We start from the raw sequence: 18,361 nt of genomic DNA on the forward strand, positions 1-18,361 counted from the left end.
GGAAAGGTGGGTCTGGGCTTCGGGCTGAAAAGCCCGACACTCGTGCCTGCCCGGCCTAGGAGCAGACGCTGGACGGTAGAAGGGAAGAGAGGACAGGGAAACAGCAGCGAGGGCCCCCGGCAGCCTCCACAGCCACCCTGGCTCTGAGCCCGGCTCCCAGCAAATCCCTCTGAGCCGCCCTCGTGGGCTCGCCTGAGGAGCCAGGAGGCCCAGGGGTGGGGAAGCAGGAGGTCTAAGTCCCAGGCCCAATTAAGAGATCAGATGGCGAAAGGTTTGGGAGCGTTTAAGGTGAGGAGAGCTGGGCTGGTATAAAGCACCGTGACCGCCGGGCAGCGCCAGGTCCGCAGGCATCGGGGACGGGGTTCTCCAGAGCCATGGCCCAGCAGTGGGGCCCTCAGAGGTTTGCAGGTGGGCAGCCGCAGACCAGCTTCGAGGACAGCACCCAGGGGAGCGTCTTCACCTACACCAACAGCAACTCCACCAGAGGTGAGCGAGTAGGGGCCAAGGCTGGGTCACGCTGGCTACAGCGGCCCTCCTGGGACACAGGCCCGAGCGGCCGTCTCTCTTAGCCTTCATGATAACATGAATGGGGGGGTCCTCTCTGAACGTGAAAGGACACCGTAATATCGAATACTCATTTTCAAACCACATGGGCTTCCCAGACCCTCTGAGAATTCCTGTCCCAGGAAAGTTCATGAACTCTTCCCGTGTGGCCCCAGACTGCTAGTGGGCGCTCAGTACACTCATCCCTGAGCTTCCAGGGAGGGAACTGGGCCTGACTCGTCTTTGCATCTCCCAAAGCCAAATGGAGGCCACCAGCAGGAGTGACAGGCTGGGTTGGCCCGCAGGAGGGTGAGTGACTTCGAGAGCCTAAGGGGAGAAGAGACCGTGGTGGTGGTGGCCATCTTGTCCCAGTTCACGCCCAGAGCCCTCGGCCTCTGGCGGTACATGCTAGGGAAGAGGCTAGCTCGGCTCCCGGGACAGCTGTTCTGCTCCGAGCTGTCCCAGTAGAGAGGGCTTTGGCCCAAAAGAAAGCCGAAAAGTCCATCGAGGCAGCCCGAGTTCTGCCCTGGGCATGCCAGCCCACCTGAGGGCTGTAATGACCCTCAGCCCTGGCCCCCCTCCCCGGGTCCCTTCTTCAAACCAAAGACCTTCCATTCCTTTAAGAATGTCTCACGTGCTGCAGTTTCCAGAAGCCACACCAGCTCCTTGACAGCCGTGAAGTTCACCTTGACCTGACTGCACCCCAGAATGTCCTCGATGTAGACACAGCAATGCTCTCCCCGGAGGCCCATGGGGCTTCATCGATGCACAAGATTCCTTATTGTAAAATGTTTTCAAAAGTTCAAGTGTCTACCAAAGTAGAGGGGAGAGTATAGTGGCCCCCGGGTATCCATCACTTGTCTTATTTCATCTCTAACTCCCTCCGCTAACCACTCCTGCCGATTTCTGCAAGCACATCCAAGACATCACATCATTTCCTCTGTAAATCTTCGGGTACCTGTAAGAAGAGAGGACTCTTTAAAAACACTACCACAAGGTCATACTTTTAGAGGTTCCCCCTCAACCTCCTTGCAATTTATTTGTTGAAGAAAGCGAGTCTGTTGTCCCCAGACTCACCCACTTCAGACTTTGCTGAAGGCTCCCCACACCCTTCTGCCACGCCTGTTTCCGTCAGCGAGCTGTCGAGCTGAAGGTCTGCCGGGCAGCCAGGCGGATGTGTCCGATGTTGGGGCGAGCCCGCTCCATTAGGAGGGGGTCCCTTTTTCCACAGTGCTGGCAGCTGCTCACACTCAATGCCAGGACCCATTAAACCACTGGGGATTTCGAAATGGTGACATTGGGATTCTTGTGACCCTGTCTTCATTTATTAGCTTCACTACTTTGATAAAGAGAAACAGGCTCTCACGTGCCATCGGGTTGCCCAGGGATACGGTGTGCGTGGGAAAGGCAGAAGAGATGCTTGAGTCTCCTTCTATTTCGCCCAGTTCCAAATAGTGACTTGGTTCCCCAATGGAGCCAGTTGGGTTTGACCTCTGCGTCTCCTTTCTCTCCCACTAAGAATCGTGTTCTTAAGGGCTGTGGGTAGAGTTGGAATTAGAATATCATTTCGTTACTCATTTGCTTTATCTCAAACACACTCAAAATGGTCTCAGAATGACGACGCCAACACTATCGCCAACAACATCACTACCCAAAGCTTAACCTTTGGACGGGTCTTTTCATCCTTTGGGAACGTGCCACCAGGCTCGAATAGGCAGACTAGCGTCTTTTGGAGTCCCTCCGAGTAGCCCCTCTCTATGTGACCATGCCACCGAGAGCATATGCGGTCAGGTCCATTTGTTTTATTTTTGATTTTTCAGGGATTGCTTTTTAAAATTTAATGTTGTTTTCTAATTATGGAATAAAATATTTACAAGCTGGCTTCCTGCCAGCCCCCATATCCAATTCCCTCCCACCCTGTACTTCTCAGGAGACCCTTACCTGGGAGTTGACTGTGATACCCTTCTCGCGCTCATTTCTTCACAGAACTAGACCTGAAACTTCCAGGAGAAGGGGGCAGGCCGGTGCACCTGCTTTTGCTGCACTGCCGGAGGCCCCCTCATTTTGCTTCCCACGTTCGGAGCGCTCCTGTCCCTTCTGTGCCACACACGGCCCTCATCCCTGCCTGATCCAGACTCCATGGGTGGTCCAGGAAGGACGGTTGGGCTGCCTTGTTTCGAAACCGTCCCAGCCCCTCTCACTTGCCTGCACGCCGGAGCGTTCCACACGCCTCCTAGTTCCAGATGCTTTGGGGGTTGCTGTTCTCGGGGCCAGCAGCAGCCCCAGTGCTTTCCCTCTGCTCCCTTTTGCACAGAAACGGGCACTACACAGGTGTTACGTAGTCAAAGGCCTGTTCCTTGGGAGCCTGTGGTATCTAGCGTGGTTGCAGATATTGTCGGCAGGTTTCTGGGAGCTCCCTGCGGTAGGGGCGAATGAGGCCCAGGCACAGAAGGGTTCGGGGGAGAGGACCAAGCCAGCCAACCACACTCCAGGAGGCCGACGTGGCATATGGCGGGGCGCAGATCAGACGGGGGCGCGGCACCCGGCAGCGATGATGAAGGGTGCTGCCTTGTTAAGTTCAAGGATGCCCGTGCAGGCATCTAGCAGGCCGTGGCCTCGAGCTTGAGAGACGGGATGGAGGGAAGGTTGTCTGCAGGCGGGCAAAGCTAGAGGGGAAGACCAGTCGCAAAGGTGAGTGTGGCGGGTGGAAGGCAGGAGGGCTGAGGGGAGATTCTGATGGGGTGAGGGGGGCGGCACAGATGTAGCTGTGCCCTCTGTGTCTCCTGCCTCCAGACCCCTTCGACGGCCCCAATTACCACATCGCCCCCAGATGGGTGTACCACCTGACCAGCGTCTGGATGGTCTTCGTGCTCATCGCCTCCATCTTCACGAACGGGCCCGTGCTGGCAGCCACCATGAAGTTCAAGAAGCTGCGCCACCCTCTGAACTGGATGCTGGTGAACTTGGCCGTCGCTGACCTGGCGGAGACGGTCATTGCCAGCACCATCAGCGTTGTGAACCAGATGTACGGCTACTTTGTGCTGGGCCACCCCTTGTGCATTGTGGAGGGCTTCACTGTCTCCTTGTGTGGTAAGCCAGCTGGGGCCTGGGCACAGCCTCCCGTGCGTAAAGGAAACACTCATGCGGCAAAATCCGCAGGTGTGCCTCTGGGGCGTGTTCGAGGCACATCTCTGAACGGGGACAGACAGATCCACATAATCTCAGAACAGTGTGGGAGGGGAGGCCTCCGAGATATTGAAACTAGATCCTGCCAGCCCCATTGCTAATATCTCCGGGGGTTGTGACCCTGTTCCCGTCAACTTTGCCCATAAGCACCTGCGCTCCCGGCTCCGTGCAGGGACAGAACCAAGGGCTGTGGGGTTGCAGCTTGGCGTCCACCTGAAATGACAGGGAGCCCAAGGGCCACAGCACTCACCACGTGCAGCCTGTCTCCAGGCCCCCGGCCATCAAAGCAGTGAAGGCTTGCAGCTGCCTTCCCATTTTTCAAGTTTCCCAGGGCCACCTGGTCACAATGCCTGGGTCCTTAGCTTCCACATCTAACTTGGGTTTGTCTTGTTACCGCCTGAAGTGATCTCCAATTCAGATTCTGAGGAGACGAATGACAGAAAGACACTAGGACTAGAGGGACAGGGGAGCGGGGACCTGGTCAATGACTTGAATTACTAGTGGTGTCAGCTCCACCAAGTTACTTTACCAGGGAAGGTTAGGCAGAGAAAGTCCATCCCAAGTTCCAACACTCCATGCACCTCGGTAGCTGGTGCCTGGCGCCCCTGGGTGGCTCCTCGCTTACGCCTGTCTTGCCTTTGTAACTGCTCGAGGTCTGCTCTCGGGTCGCCAGTTTTGGGGCCCTCTGGGGAAGCCCGTGGACCCCTTCTTAGAAGAACGCTGGCAAATGTGCACAGTGAGATCCATAGCATTACAAAGGAAGCCCATGATACTGAAATACAGCTATCAAAGTGTTAAACACTAGTGACAGACTCCTTCATTAAAAGCATTAGCATTGGGCTTCCCTGGTGGCGCAGTGGTTGAGAGTCCGCCTGCCGGTGCAGGGGACGCGGGTTCGTGCCCCGGTGCGGGAAGATCCCATATGCCGCGGAGCGGCTGGGCCCGTGAGCCATGGCCGCTGAGCCTGCTCGTCCGGAGCCTGTGCTCCACAACGGGAGAGGCCACAGCAGTGAGAGGCCCGCATACCACACACACACAAAAAGTATTAGTATTAACAGTATTTTTAGAAGTATTCGTGACGCCATTCTTTATTAAGGTATCAAATAACTGTATCTGGCCAGACAGTCACTGAAATGTCAAAGTAGTAATGAATGTAGTCATATTGGGAAACGCCTGCCACCCCTGTAAAGTGACCAAGTCACGGGCACTGCTAATGCTACCACACTCGCAATGGAAGTAAAGAAGGCCAAGCGTCCAGTAGAGCTTAGTGGAAACAAAGACATCATTTTCCCCACCCCAGCTCATGGAGCCCCGATTCCATCCACAGGCCGCTGCATGGTGGGCGGTGCTGAGAGGCCCGGGCTGAGGGGAGGCCTGCCCACCAGCAGGGGGCACGGCTTTCTGCACACGTCCTGTTTCCTTGCTCTGGGATGGGACTGCAGTACCTCAGTGTGGCCTCACGTGTGTACATGGCCGTCAGGAGTTGCACTGACAGCATCACAAGAAAGGCTGGTGGCTGAGTAAAAGAGAGATGGGAAGCGAGGTGGGCCATGAGGCCAAATCAGAGAAGGTAAGGGGAGGCGGGTGCAGGCCCAGTGGGGAAGGAGCCGGGAAAGCAGGGGTTAGAGAAAGAAACTGACCAAGAGACCCGCTGCTCCCCGGACCGGAAAACACTTTTTGGAGAATTAGCTTTTGCAGGTAGCTGGGGGGTGTCCTCTTGATCTTGAAAAGCGTTGCCTCAAAGCCCTCCTCTGTCTGCTTCTACCCCTGCAGGGATCACCGGTCTCTGGTCCTTGGCCATCATTTCCTGGGAGAGGTGGATGGTGGTCTGCAAGCCCTTCGGCAACGTGAGATTTGATGCCAAGCTGGCCATTGTGGGCATTGCCTTCTCCTGGATCTGGGCTGCTGTGTGGACAGCTCCACCCATCTTTGGCTGGAGCAGGTAAGGGTGCCAGGGTGCCAGGAAGGCGATTCGTTTAGAGCAGAGCAGGGAGGGTCAAACTCGTGATTCCCTTTGTGACCTTGGGGCAAATCATTTCCAGTCCCTGGGCCTTTGTGCCTCCACGAGTAAACTGAGGATGGACCTGACTCTCGCTGAGACCCCTTGGAGCGCGCACTGTCTGTGAACGCGTGACTCTGCCTGGCTGCAATGTGGAAATGGGCCCTGTGGTCCCCAAGCCTCTGGAAAAGTCTGTTTCTCCCAAACAGGAGCAGCTCATGAGAACACATAGAGAAACGCTGCCGGCTGAGGCCACAGGCACGTTTGGATTCCAGAGCCCTCTTGCCTACTCTGCCCCAGGCCTCTTTCTTGCACCTGCTGAGGGGCCCCCTTTCCAAGGCTCCTTGGGTCGTAGGTACACCTGGGCTGTCGGTTACAGTGTCCCCTCCAGGTGGCTCCTTTGGGGGAAGTCCCGCATTTCCAAGGAAACGGCTCAGGTGTTTGAGGGGGCTGGACGGGACGAGGCCGTTGCATTTGTATCTTGCACTGCAGGCTGGTGAACAAGTTCTTGTGGTGTCTGGAGAGGGTGTGGTCTTTCTTTGGGAAGCTGCCATCAGTGCGAGGAACCAGGCCCTGTCTGTCCCCTCCTCATGCTCCCGTGCCCACAGTGGCTGTGACTGTTGGACACGTCCTCATTGAATCCTCAGGGGTTCACAGGTGTTAAGACGAGGGTGCCTCGCCTTCCCTTCGTAAAGAGGGCATGTGATTGGGGCTATGAAGATGTTGTGGAACCAGATAGCGGTGACGGATGCACAACACTGTGAATGTACCAAACCTCATCATTATGTTATGTGTATCTTACCTCAGTAAAAAAAGAAGGGAACGTGAGACCAGAGACGGACAAGGATTTCCTAAGGTCCTTCTGAAGGGCTTCCTTTGGGGGTGATGAAAACGTTCCGGAGCTACAGACGGAGGTGGCGGTTGCACAACATTGCGAACGCACTAAATGCCTCCGAACTGTTCACTTCAAAAATGGTTAATTCGTGTAACGTGAATTTCACCTCACTAAAAAGCCCAGCAACCCTACCCGAGTCAGTGGTGCGCTGGGGCGGGCAGGGGCTCGGGTCCCTGCCCACCTCAGGACGGGCTGCCGGCCCTTCTCCCCAGGTACTGGCCCCACGGCCTGAAGACGTCGTGCGGTCCGGATGTGTTCAGCGGCAGCTCTTACCCCGGGGTGCAGTCTTACATGATCACGCTCATGATCACCTGCTGCTTCATCCCGCTCAGCGTTATCGTGCTCTGCTACCTGCAAGTGTGGCTGGCCATCCGAGCGGTGAGCCCCACACCCCCCCCAGCTTCACCCCTGCAGGCAGGCTCATGAACGCCAGGGAGGTCTAGGCTGGCACAGAGGACCGCCCAGTCCACTCTCCAGCCCCAAAGCCAGATACCTGGAATTGCCAGGATCTACCAATGCCTTCGAGGTGGCAGGTGCAGCCCTGGCTCCCTCGGCCTCGCCCCTACAGGGTGGGAAGGGACTGCCCGCCTCCTCGTGGAGGGACCCCATAAGGGACCACAGCTGCATTTCCTCCTGATCCCGGGGGTGGTAAGCCAGCCTCTGCCACGGAGTGGAGCACAGCCGGCCAGATCCAGAGGCTACACTTGCCGGTCAAGGGGTGTTTTGCAAAGGCTGCTACCGGAGCGCTCGCGTCCCGTTCACGCGCCATCTGCCCCCCAGACCTGTACTCCCCCCTCCCCCTGGAAGGGGATCCCCTGGTGTGGGAAATCAGAGCGAAGCAGGAGAATGAGATCGGGGTCCTGAGCACCGTGGGTACGTTGTTCCTTTGTCAATCAGCTTACCTACAACCAGCCATCTGTCCCTGTTGGGCTCCTGCCTGGCACAGGGAATAAGAGGCCTCTGGGGCGGCACCTTTCCTCTACGAAGCGGCTTGTGCCCACAATCGGATCAGCATGTGCTTATGAGCTCTTTGTGGAGCGGAGGCCACGGGCTGGAGCTAAGCTCCCCCGACCTCACTGCCTTCAGTGTGTGACCTGTTCCCTCCTCGCTCCCCTCACCGCGCTGGCGGTCAGGGATCGGAAGCTGCTTAGCCGACTCCCACAGGTATCCGCACACAGCTGGGTCCGAGTGAGCTCTGGGCTGCGCAGCCCAGGCTCCAGAACGCGCTCCAGCCCTCAGTCACCCCTCGTCCCCATTCAGCTGTCTGCCGCCAGTCCCTGCCCGCAGCAGGTGGCGGCCGCCCCTGTGTCTTCTCCTGCCCGGCCCCTCAGACCTGACCATGGGAGGGGACACTGGTAAGGGACCAGGTGAGGCTAGGCACAGCCTCCTTACCTCCTTCACAGACTCCTAACAGCAAGCCAGCTAAGCCAAGAACTCAGCGAGCGCAGTGCGGGGCTTCTTAGCCGAGCCCGGCTGTACCACCTCCAAGCCTGGAAGAGCTCCCGCAAGGCTGGCCCCACTCGGGTGGCCCGGGTGCTGCACAGCTGGGCCCGTCTGCTTCTCCCCGCTACCCTCCCTGACCAGCTACCCAAGCAGCAGCAACATGGAGTCCCCTGGGGTACGGAGCCCTGAGGGGTCCTCCCACTCAATGTCCCCAGGGCCACTCTCTGTCCCCCCCAGGTGGCGAAGCAGCAGAAAGAATCCGAATCCACCCGGAAGGCGGAGAAGGAGGTAACCCGCATGGTGATGGTGATGATCTTTGCGTACTGCCTCTGCTGGGGGCCCTACACATTCTTTGCGTGCTTCGCCGCTGCCCACCCTGGCTACGCCTTCCACCCTCTGGTGGCCGCCCTGCCATCCTACTTCGCCAAAAGTGCCACCATCTACAACCCCATTATCTATGTCTTTATGAACCGGCAGGTGAGTCACGCGGTGCACACAGCAAACCGGAAATGGACCCCGGAAGAGCCCAGGGATGGCCCCCACCTGGAAGCGTGTCTGTGGGAGGACTGACAATGACCCCCGGGACAATAACCGGGGAAGGCCGAGCATGCGACCCAGCCCCAGCCAGCCCTCCCTCTGGATCCCTTTATGATCTGGGGCTGAGGGTGGGCATTTCCTCCAGTGCACTGTGTGCTGCGTGCCCCTCCCCTCTGCTGGCCTTTGGGCGAGCCCGGAGCTCAGACAGCCTAGGATTGCCAGATCGTGTCTATATGTCCCCTAGGCATGCCCTTCTTGATTTCATAGACACAACTCTTCTCTTGAACTTAATCTTTCCATCTTCAAACGCTAACAGTGACCAGGACACAAAGAGGCCCTTCTTGCCTGGGCTGATCTTTGGCTGCTGTGACTTTATGGGTTAGTTCAGGCAGGACATGCTGTGGTCTTGCTAGATGGCAGCCCACAAGTCCTAGGCCTCTTAGTAGGTTACGGGTGATCCAGGCTCATCATCTTCCAAGTGCAATTTGCCTTATTCGTCCTTGAATCCATCGTATCCACTTCACTAAGGTGCAGCTGTGATGGGACTTGATGATGACCAGCAAGGTCTGTGGGTCAGAAATACCACCCCCTCAGGGGCGTCCCATCTCACCATGGTAACGTCTAAGTATCAAGTAGGACCGGCACCACAAAGGAGTCCCCGGGACTCCACTGTTGGCACCTCAACACCCAGAGCACAGCTCTGCACCTGACCACTGTTTCCTGTCTTTCACATGGGTCTCTTTTTAGGTCTGGCTTTTGGTTGTGGAATCCTAGGCCATCTTGCCAAGTATTGTCTTTACTTGAGCCTTTCCATTCTCTCCTTCTGGAACTCCCCCTCCTCTACAATCATCTGCACTTCCAGACTCTCCAGACTTTCGAACTTTGCTTTCACCCTTTCCACACTGTTATCCCTTCCTGTTGCATTCAAGAGAGAATGTTCTGGAATTGAGCTCCACAAAGACGTGGAATTTTGCTCTTTTTGGTTTGCTGCTGATGCCCCGAGGACACAGTCTAGTACAGAGTGGGTGCCCGGTATGTAGATTATATCTCCTATCATCACTGAGTTAAGAACAATGCTTTGAGAATTCAAAGCAGAGGCATTTGCTGTATATTTCGGGCCTCTTCTCGACTACGTCCAGCTACTCCAACATCAAAACTCTTAAAAAAACCCATAATTGCTGAAATCCATAACAAGAATGGGGCTGGACAGCAGAACTGACTCAGCTGAAGAGCTGAGCTCCTCAGCCTCATCTGCCAGCTCTTCAGCTGAGTCAGTTCTGCTGTCCAGCCCCATGTTATGGATTTCAGCAATTATGGGGTTTTTTTTTTAAAGAGTTTTGATGTTGGAGTAGCTGGATGTAGTCGAGAAGAGGCCCAAAATATACAGCAATGCTTTGTATCCTCAAAGCATTGTTCTTAACTCAGTGACGACAGGAGATACCATCTGAGAAGTGAATAGAGCCCACATGCCTTTAGGGGTGGAGCAGCAAAGAGCAGAGCGCTCCTGACGCCAGAAGACTCTCTTTGCCGAAGAGATGATCGTTCTGGCGGCAAGAGATCTGAGATCAAGGTGTGGGCAGTGTTGGCGGTTTCTTAGAAAGAGTCTGTTCCAGGCCCCTCTCCTAGGTCCTGACAGGTACCCGTAACCTCTGGTGTTCCCTGGCTTGTAGACGAGTCTCCCCAGTCTCTGCCTTTACCTTCCCTCTGGGTCTGATTCCAAATTCCCTTGTTTTCATGAGGACACCAGTCATTGGATTAGCGCCCACCCTACTCCAGCATGACCTCATGATAATATGCATCTTAATCACATCTGCAGAGACTATTTCCAAATAAGGTCACAGTCACAGGCTCCAGGGGTCAGGACTTGAACATATCTCTGGGGGGCACAATTGGGCCCACAGTAGTCACCGTCAACTGCTAAACTAGATGACTTAGATAATCGAATACTCAGGAATAGACCATCGCCATGTGCAAGGAGTAACTGGAGGCTGCCCCCATTCTCCCTGTAGATTGTGAGTGTGTAAGCCATCAAGGTGACACTGAGTGAACGCTCTCCTCGGAGTGCCCCAGCATTACATTTAGCCTAGCATGTTGGCCCTGCCTGCTCTGCTCAGTAACACTTTCTGTCCTGCAGTTTCGAAACTGCATCTTGCAGCTTTTTGGGAAGAAGGTGGATGACAGCTCTGAACTCTCCAGCGTTTCCAAAACAGAGGCCTCATCTGTCTCTTCGGTGTCACCTGCCTGAGTCGCCTGTCTCCCACTGGAAAACGTAACCGGTCCCACCCTCCAGGGCTTTGGCCACCCCGCCCCTGCCCCTTTTCTCCATCCCTGTGAAATAAATGTAGTTTCTCTTTGCCAAAAGCAACCGAGTCATAGAGGCTGCCACTGCAGTTTTGGGGCACTCGAGCCTCTGAGCGCTGGGTCACTGGGTCGTGAGAGAGCACGTGGGGGAGAGAGGGGCACAGCACCGTACTCTGGAGTTGCTCATCTTTTCTAAGCCTCGTGTCTACAGACGGGATAGAAAGATCGCAAGAAAGGCGAGCGCGAGGCGGGCGGGCGTCCACGTACCTCTCATTGGGCTGCTGGTGATGGAACAAGAAAGGGAGAGCCGAGAAGCAGCTGTCTGGGGAGGCGGGAGGAGCTAGCGAAGCCAGGCCCTTTAAGGCCCCTCTGGAAGAGGCTTGGAATCCCCGGAACACAGTCTCCATCTGGAGGGGACCCGGGCCTGCCAGTCTGCGGCGGGGACGGCACGCTGCTTCTCCGCCAGGCCAGGGCACCCAGCCCGACGAGCAGGAGCGCGGTGCCCGTGCGCAGGCGCGAGCTCAGCAGCGGCACTGGGCAGGCGCACGCGCTGGAGACCAGGACCCGGAGGACGGTGGCCAGCGTGAGCAGCGGCGCGCCCAGCGGCACAGGCAGCCCCGGGGCCGGCTACGCACGCTCTCCGTCACCTCCAGTTGGGTCACCTGCTGCAGAGCCTCCAACTTGGCTACACGGCTCTTGAACGTGTCCATAACCTCCTGCAGGAGGAAGAGAGTGACGCTGTCACGCCGACCTCCCGCCCGCCGGGGGCACCGGAGCCTCAGCGTGCGAGTTCCCAGATCGGCTAAGCCGGAGCCGGAGCCGGGGAAAGGGCGGCATGAGCGGGAACACGGGATGCTGTGGGGCACAGCTTGAGGACCTGCCTCTTCCCTCGGTTCAGGGGTGTCAGAGCGGATTCACTCATCTGCTTCTCTCGTCCCCACGGCCTTCTCACTGGCCGCTTCTCACAAGGTCCCCCTGTGAGGTTCTCACCCGTATCTCCTTGGCTCTCTCGTAGGACAGATAGGCCATTCTCTCCTCGGTGCAGGCCAGATTCTGTTTGAGGTGGTAAATGTTGTCCAGGTGCCCCTGTAGGTGCTCATTCACCTGTCCTTCCAGCTCCACTTGTCTTGGGAGCAAAAGAGAAAGTAACACTCCCTGAGCGCCCGGCCCCAAGCTTGTTCTGGGGCTGAGCGGTCCTCCCTCAGGACTAGACTTGGGTTCAGAATCCACCTTCCTCCTCCTCCTCCAGGGCTGCCTCAGAACACCCCAGGTGCACACACCCACACCGATATTCATGTATCTTTTATATATAGTCACTCTTTTGTAACGGCTTTACAAAAATAGCAATAAACTAGAAGTTGCACAAATCGAGATCTAAACTGTCCGTGAGTGCTGTTAAATTCCATACAGAGTCCCACACCAGTGTTTGGTTTGCAGTAGCTCTTCCATAAAAGTCTGTGGATTATAGTGATGGAGCAGTCACAAAAGACCACATGTTGTATGATTCCTTTTAGAAGAAATGTCCCGAATAGGCCAGTCCACAAAGACAGAAATAAAGCTGTGATCTCCGGGGGCTGGACGGGGTAGGAGGTGGGGACTGACTGCTAGTGGGGATGGAATTTCTTTTGGAAGCGACGACAATGTTCTGGACTGAGACTGCTCTGTGAATATTTTGCTAAAAACCCTGAACTTTACACTTAAGTGGCTGAATTGTATGGGATGTGAATTGTAGCTCAATAAAGCTGTTTAAAACAAAAACCAAAATCGGACTGTGGTAACGACTGCACGACTCAGTAAATTTACTAAAGATCATTGAAACAGTTAAAATGGTGCGTTTTATGGCAAGTAAATTATATCTCAGTAGACCTGTTAAAAAAAACACAAATAAAACATCACGACCTGTTGTTTATGGCCACGTATGTAAGTAGCAAAAGTCTAAAAACATGCCTGGAAAAGCGCCTAGTGAGGATAGCGAGGTGGGCAGAAAGGGGGACGGGGAATGTGAGAGTTTCAGGCGAATCATCTTTTAAACTTTTATTTCTTAAAAAAAATTTGAAGCAAATATATTAAGACTTGAGAAAGCTGGGGGCGGTCATATAACCTTCATCATGTTCTTCTCTGTTTTTCCCTGGGTTTGGAATATTCCCAAACAGCAGCTCCTAGGTCTTTAGGGAAGAGCCAAGGAAGGCCTGACCTGAGCCAGGGGTGCTGAGGCTGGAGAACGGCTGGGGCCCGGGGCCCTGCAGAGAAGCACAGGCACCGACAGGGAATGGGAGGTGAGCGGGTCAACTAGGTCCTACTTCAGGGACTTGAATGGCACCACGTGGAGATGGCCCCCAGGCAGCTGAGAAGCTGAACACGCATTTGCTGAAGCCAATTAATTAAGAGCCAGTTCGTGATGGTATTTCAAGGACTATTCCATCAGTCTCTGCCTTGTTCCCTGTTGAGAAGAGATTGGTCTGACAATGTGGCTGAGGCTACCACCCACAAAGACAGGGAGATGGTGGGGTGCCCACCCCGAAAGCAGATTCCCCATTTACATGAAGGATGGAGCTGCAAGGACATTTAAGATACTAACCACGTCCAAGTGTAAATTCATGAATATGTTCTTCACAAGTACGAAGTCAACACGTAGATTCTTCATTAATATATATTTATAAGAATGTTTGACTATTTTAAAAATTTTATGATTTTTTAAAAATTTATTTATTATTTATTTCGCTGTGTCGGGGCTTAGTTGTGGCACGCGGGATCTTTGTTGTGGCACGCGGGCTACTCTCTAGTTGTGGCGCGTGGGCTCCAGGGCTCCAGAGCACGTGGGCTCTGTAGTTTGCAGCACACAGTCTCTCTAGTTGAGGCGCACAAGCTCAGTAGTTGCAGCCCACGGGCTTAGTTGCTACGCGTCGTGTGGGATCTGTTTCCCGACCAGAGCTCAAACCCACGTCCCCTGCATTGAAAGGCAGATTCTCAACCACTGGACCACCAGGGAAGTCCCATGACTATACTCTTTTTTTTTTTTTTTTTTTTTGCAGTATGCAGGCCTCTCACTGTTGTGGCCTCTCCCGTTGCGGAGCGCAGGCTCCGGACACGCAGGCTCAGCGGCCATGGCTCACAGGCCCACCCGCTCCGTGGCATGTGGGATCTTCCCGGACCGGGGCACAAACACTTGTCCCCTGCATTGGCAGGCGGACTCTCAACCACTGCGCCACCAGGGAAGCCCCCATGACTATACTCTTAAACACATTCTTGAAGGGATTCCTAAATAAGAAGATGTTAATTTATAAGGCTATTCCCTCCATCTCCCCTTCTCTCCAGCACCCAGCCTCCTCGCCCTCTGCAAGGCAGCAGCACCGTCCTGGCTCGTGACACGGCTGACTCTCCTCTCTTGTCCCTCCCTTGGTCAAGGACTCCTCTCTGTCCATCTCCTACAGCCGTGGAGGCAAATGCACCACTGTGGAAAATGCTCTTACAAAGACAAAATCATGGTCAGTCAACCAAAATGCCCCCCAAATCTTCCAAAGCTGTTAAGGCCACCCTCTCCAATACAAGTGGTCTCAGACATTATTGTTGTTGCAGAAGAGTATATTCTTGTTCACATCTGAGCATGGGCTTTGACAAACTGAGCTAGAACCTAACAGCCTGAAACTTGGAGGAGAAGTCTGAGGTGGAGAAAGAGGTACGAGGGGTGAGGCAGCACGGGTCAGATGGGGTAACATGGCAGGGACAGAGCAGCTCCTCCTGAGCACGTGTGCTATCACACGCATCCTCAGAAGACGGAACAGGCACGTGAAGACCGAGCAGAGGGAGAGGGGAAGATGCTGCCCTTGAAGACTGGCGTGACAAGGCCACAGGCTAAGGAAGCCAGCAGCCCCTAGAAGCTGCAAGAGGCCAGGAACAGATTGTCCCCTAGAGCTTCCACAGGGATACAGCCCTGCTGACACGCTTTGCCCAAGGAAAACTGATTTCAGAATGCTCAACTCCAGAACCATGAGAGAATAAATTTCTGTTGTTTACAGCCACCAAGTTTGGCATACCTTGTTAGGACAGCCAGACGAAATCCCTCCGGGGTGCTACTGGCATCTAGTGTGTAGAGACCAGGGACACTGCTAAATATCCTGCAATGCACAGGACGGCCTCCTACAACAGAGAATCATCTGGTCAAAAATGTCAGTGGTGTTCAGGTTGAGAAAATCTGGGCTATGCTGACACAATCTGGAGCTTAGGGTCACCAAGTGACACCTGAATTTAAGGGGCTAAAGTTGCAAAGACTGACCATACCAAGTGTTGGCAAGAACGTGGAGCAACCAGAACTCTCACACACTCCTGGTGGGAACATAAAATGGTACAACAATGTTGGAAAACAGCCTCTTTAAAAGTTGACCAGGGCTTCCCTGGTGGCACAGTGGTTGAAAGTTCGCCTGCTGATGCAGGGCACATGGGTTCGTGCCCCAGTCCGGGAGGATCCCACGTGCTGAGGAGCAACTAAGCCCGCGCGCCACAACTACTGAGCCTGCGCTCTAGAGCCTGCGAGCCACAACTACTGAGTCTGTGTGCCGGAACTACTGAAGCCCGTGTGCCTAGATCCTGTGCTCTGCAATAAGAGAAGCCACCACAGTGAGAAGCCCATGCACCACAATGAAGAGTAGCCCCTGCTTGCCACAACTAGAGAAAGCCCACGTGTAGCAAATGAAGACCCAACACAGCCAAAAATAAATAAATAAAATTTTAAACATTTAAAAAAAGTTGACTATACGTCTACCCTATTATCCAACAATTCCACATATGAAAGCATATGTTCACAAAAAGATGTGTAGAACAATGTTCATAGCAGCTCTATTCATAACAGCGCCAACTGGCAGCAGATGAATGGGTATCGCACTGCACTCACAGCACAGAGCACTGCTGAGCAAGAAGGAATGAATTGTTTCTGTGTGCAACGTGGATGAATCTCAAAATCGTCACACTGGGTTGAAGAAGTAAGACACAAAGGCCTATATAACATATGCTTCCATTTACATGACAAATCCAGAGACACAGAAAACAGATTGCTGGTTACCAGGGGCTGAGGGAAGGTGAATGGGCAGTGGCGGGGTCTCCCTCTAGAGTGATGAAAATGTTCTAGAACTAGATAGGGTGCTGGTTGCACAGCACTGTGAATGCACTAAATTCCACTGTAGACTTTAAAATGAATAATTTTATGTTTTGTGAATTTTGTCTCAATTGAAAAATTCAAAAGCCCTCTTGAAAGCAAACAGATATAACGTGTAAGAAGTGTCATAGAACTTTTCATTTTGAAACCTCAGTTTTGTGACGCACCAGAGAAGACATGACAATTGCAGGGGCCTGGGTAGTGACCACACATTTGTGGACACTGGGTGACACTTCATTGAGCTGAAACTCTGTTTCCCTGTCTGTAAAGTGGGCGTTGAACGCTACAGGTGATCAATGCTACACGCTCCCTGTTGTCACTGTTACTACATTAAGTCTTCTTCAGCCCATTCTCCATTTCTCCTGGTAAATCCGAATCGTACAGACCTGCTCTTTTGTTTCTAATGTATATTAATCAGCGTAGGCTAACTGCTGTAGCCAACGACCAGAAAATGTCTGTGGCTAAAGACGATGAAAGCTTATTTCACACTCCCACCACAGTCCAATGCTGCTGGTGGTGGTGATGTGTGAGGAGGGTGGTGGCTTAGAAGTGCACGCTTGCAGAATTCATGCAGAGTCTTGCAGGGAGGTAGGTCTCTCTGCTCCCCTGCATGGCTGGCAGCTTCTGATTTGCTACGGGTTAAAAACTTACTAGAGCACAACAGTCCCATTGGCCTAGGCAGTATAGAAACGTATGAGGATATTCGTAACAGCCATCGAGCTCTGGTCTTGCTTTATATAAATCTGACCTTGGAAATCTTATTTGGGCAAAGGGGTTTTTAGGAATCCCAAGATTTCCAATTTGGTTGTAGTGTCCTATGAAAATCACCTCCACAGATCCTGAAGAGATTGGAAAGGAAGGGCAGGGGCTGCAGAAGAGGCCACACATGAGGAGGAATTTCACAGTGAATGGACTGCTCCAGCTCCCGAGGTTACTGCTCCTCAATCTGAGGCCACGGATGCTGATAAAAGGTGCTCAGGAGCCCCCAGTGCCCATCCTGACACTCCCTGCTGAGGACCAACTGGGCCTCAGGCCTCTGCTGGAGTCAGGGCTGCAGCTCCCACTGCTCAGGGCTCTGAATGAATTCACATGTTGACCAGAGGGCAGACAGCAGAAGCAAGAACTACTACAGTCCTGCAGCTTGTGGGACAAAAACCACATTCACAGAAAGACAGACAAGATGAAAAGGCAGAGGGCTATGTACCAGATGAAGGAACAAGATAAAACCCCAGAAAAACAACTAAATGAAGTGGAGATAGGCAACCTTCCAGAAAAAGAATTCAGAATAATGATAGTGAAGATGATCCAGGACCTCGGGAAAAGAATGGAGGCAAAGATCGAGAAGATGCAAGAAATGTTTAACAAAGACCTAGAAGAATTAAAGAACAAATACCTAGAAGAATTAGAGAACTAACAAACAGATGTGAACAATACAATAACTGAAATGAAAAATACACTAGAAGGATTCAATAGCAGAATAACTGAAGCAGAAGAACGGATAAGTGACCTAGAAGACAGAATGGTGGAATTCACTGCTGTGGAACAGAATAAAGAAAAAAGAATGAAAAGAAATGAAGACAGCCTAAGAGACCTCTGGGACAACATTAAACGCAACAACATTCGCATTATAGGGGTCCCAGAAGGAGAAGAGAGAGAGAAAGGCCCCGAGAAAACACTTGAAGAGATTATAGTCGAAAACTTCCCTAACATGGGAAGGGAAACAGCCACACAAGTCCAGGAAGTGCAGAGAGTCCCATGCAGGATAAACCCAAGGAGAAACACGCCGACACACACAGTAATCAAATTGGCAAAAATTAAAGACAAAGAAAGTTTATTACTGAAAGCAGCAAGGGAAAAACGAAAAATAACATACAAGAGAACTCCCATATGGTTAACAGCTGATTTCTCAGCAGAAACACTACAAGCCAGAAGGGAGTGGCATAACATATTTAAAGTGATGAAAGGGAAGAACCTACAACCAAGATTACTCTACCCGGCAAGGATCTCATTCAGATTCGAAGGAGAAATCAAAAGCTTTTCAGACAAGCAAAAGCTAAGACAATTCAGCACCACCAAACCAGCTCTACAACAAATGCTAAAGGAACTTCTCTAAGTGGGAAACACAAGAGAAGAAAAGGACCTACAAAAACAAACCCAAAACAATTAAGAAAATGGTAATAGGAACGTACATATCGATAATTACCTTAAACGTGAATGGATTAAATGCTCCAACCAAAAGACACAGGCTCGCTGAATGGATACAAAAACAAGACCCATATATATGCTGTCCACAAGAGACCCACTTCAC

General features: G+C 53.1%; 2 protein-coding genes across 2 annotated transcripts in view; one reads left to right on the plus strand and one right to left on the minus strand.

Moving 5' to 3' along the window:
• Positions 1-374: 374 nt before the first annotated feature.
• LOC309839291 (long-wave-sensitive opsin 1) lies at positions 375-10,848 on the plus strand (the record flags this gene model as incomplete). The annotated part of the gene is made up of 6 exons (XM_082680996.1): positions 375-486; positions 3,337-3,633; positions 5,503-5,671; positions 6,836-7,001; positions 8,304-8,543; positions 10,738-10,848. The coding sequence occupies 6 exons, from the start codon at positions 375-377 to the stop codon at positions 10,846-10,848; spliced, it is 1,095 nt and encodes a 364-aa protein (XP_082537122.1).
• Positions 10,849-11,262: 414 nt separating this feature from the next.
• TEX28 (testis expressed 28) overlaps positions 11,263-18,361 on the minus strand; it is a gene marked incomplete at both ends in the record, with an annotated part of 60,426 nt that continues 53,327 nt past the window's right edge. Inside the window, 4 exon segments of the mRNA XM_082646933.1 lie at positions 11,263-11,364; positions 11,367-11,497; positions 11,500-11,620; positions 11,895-12,030. Coding sequence (XP_082503059.1) covers positions 11,263-11,364; positions 11,367-11,497; positions 11,500-11,620; positions 11,895-12,030 — 490 coding nt within the window.

The sequence above is a fragment of the Grampus griseus genome (assembly GCF_964374135.1).
Source record: "Grampus griseus genome assembly, chromosome: X".
Lineage (NCBI taxonomy): Eukaryota > Metazoa > Chordata > Mammalia > Artiodactyla > Delphinidae > Grampus > Grampus griseus.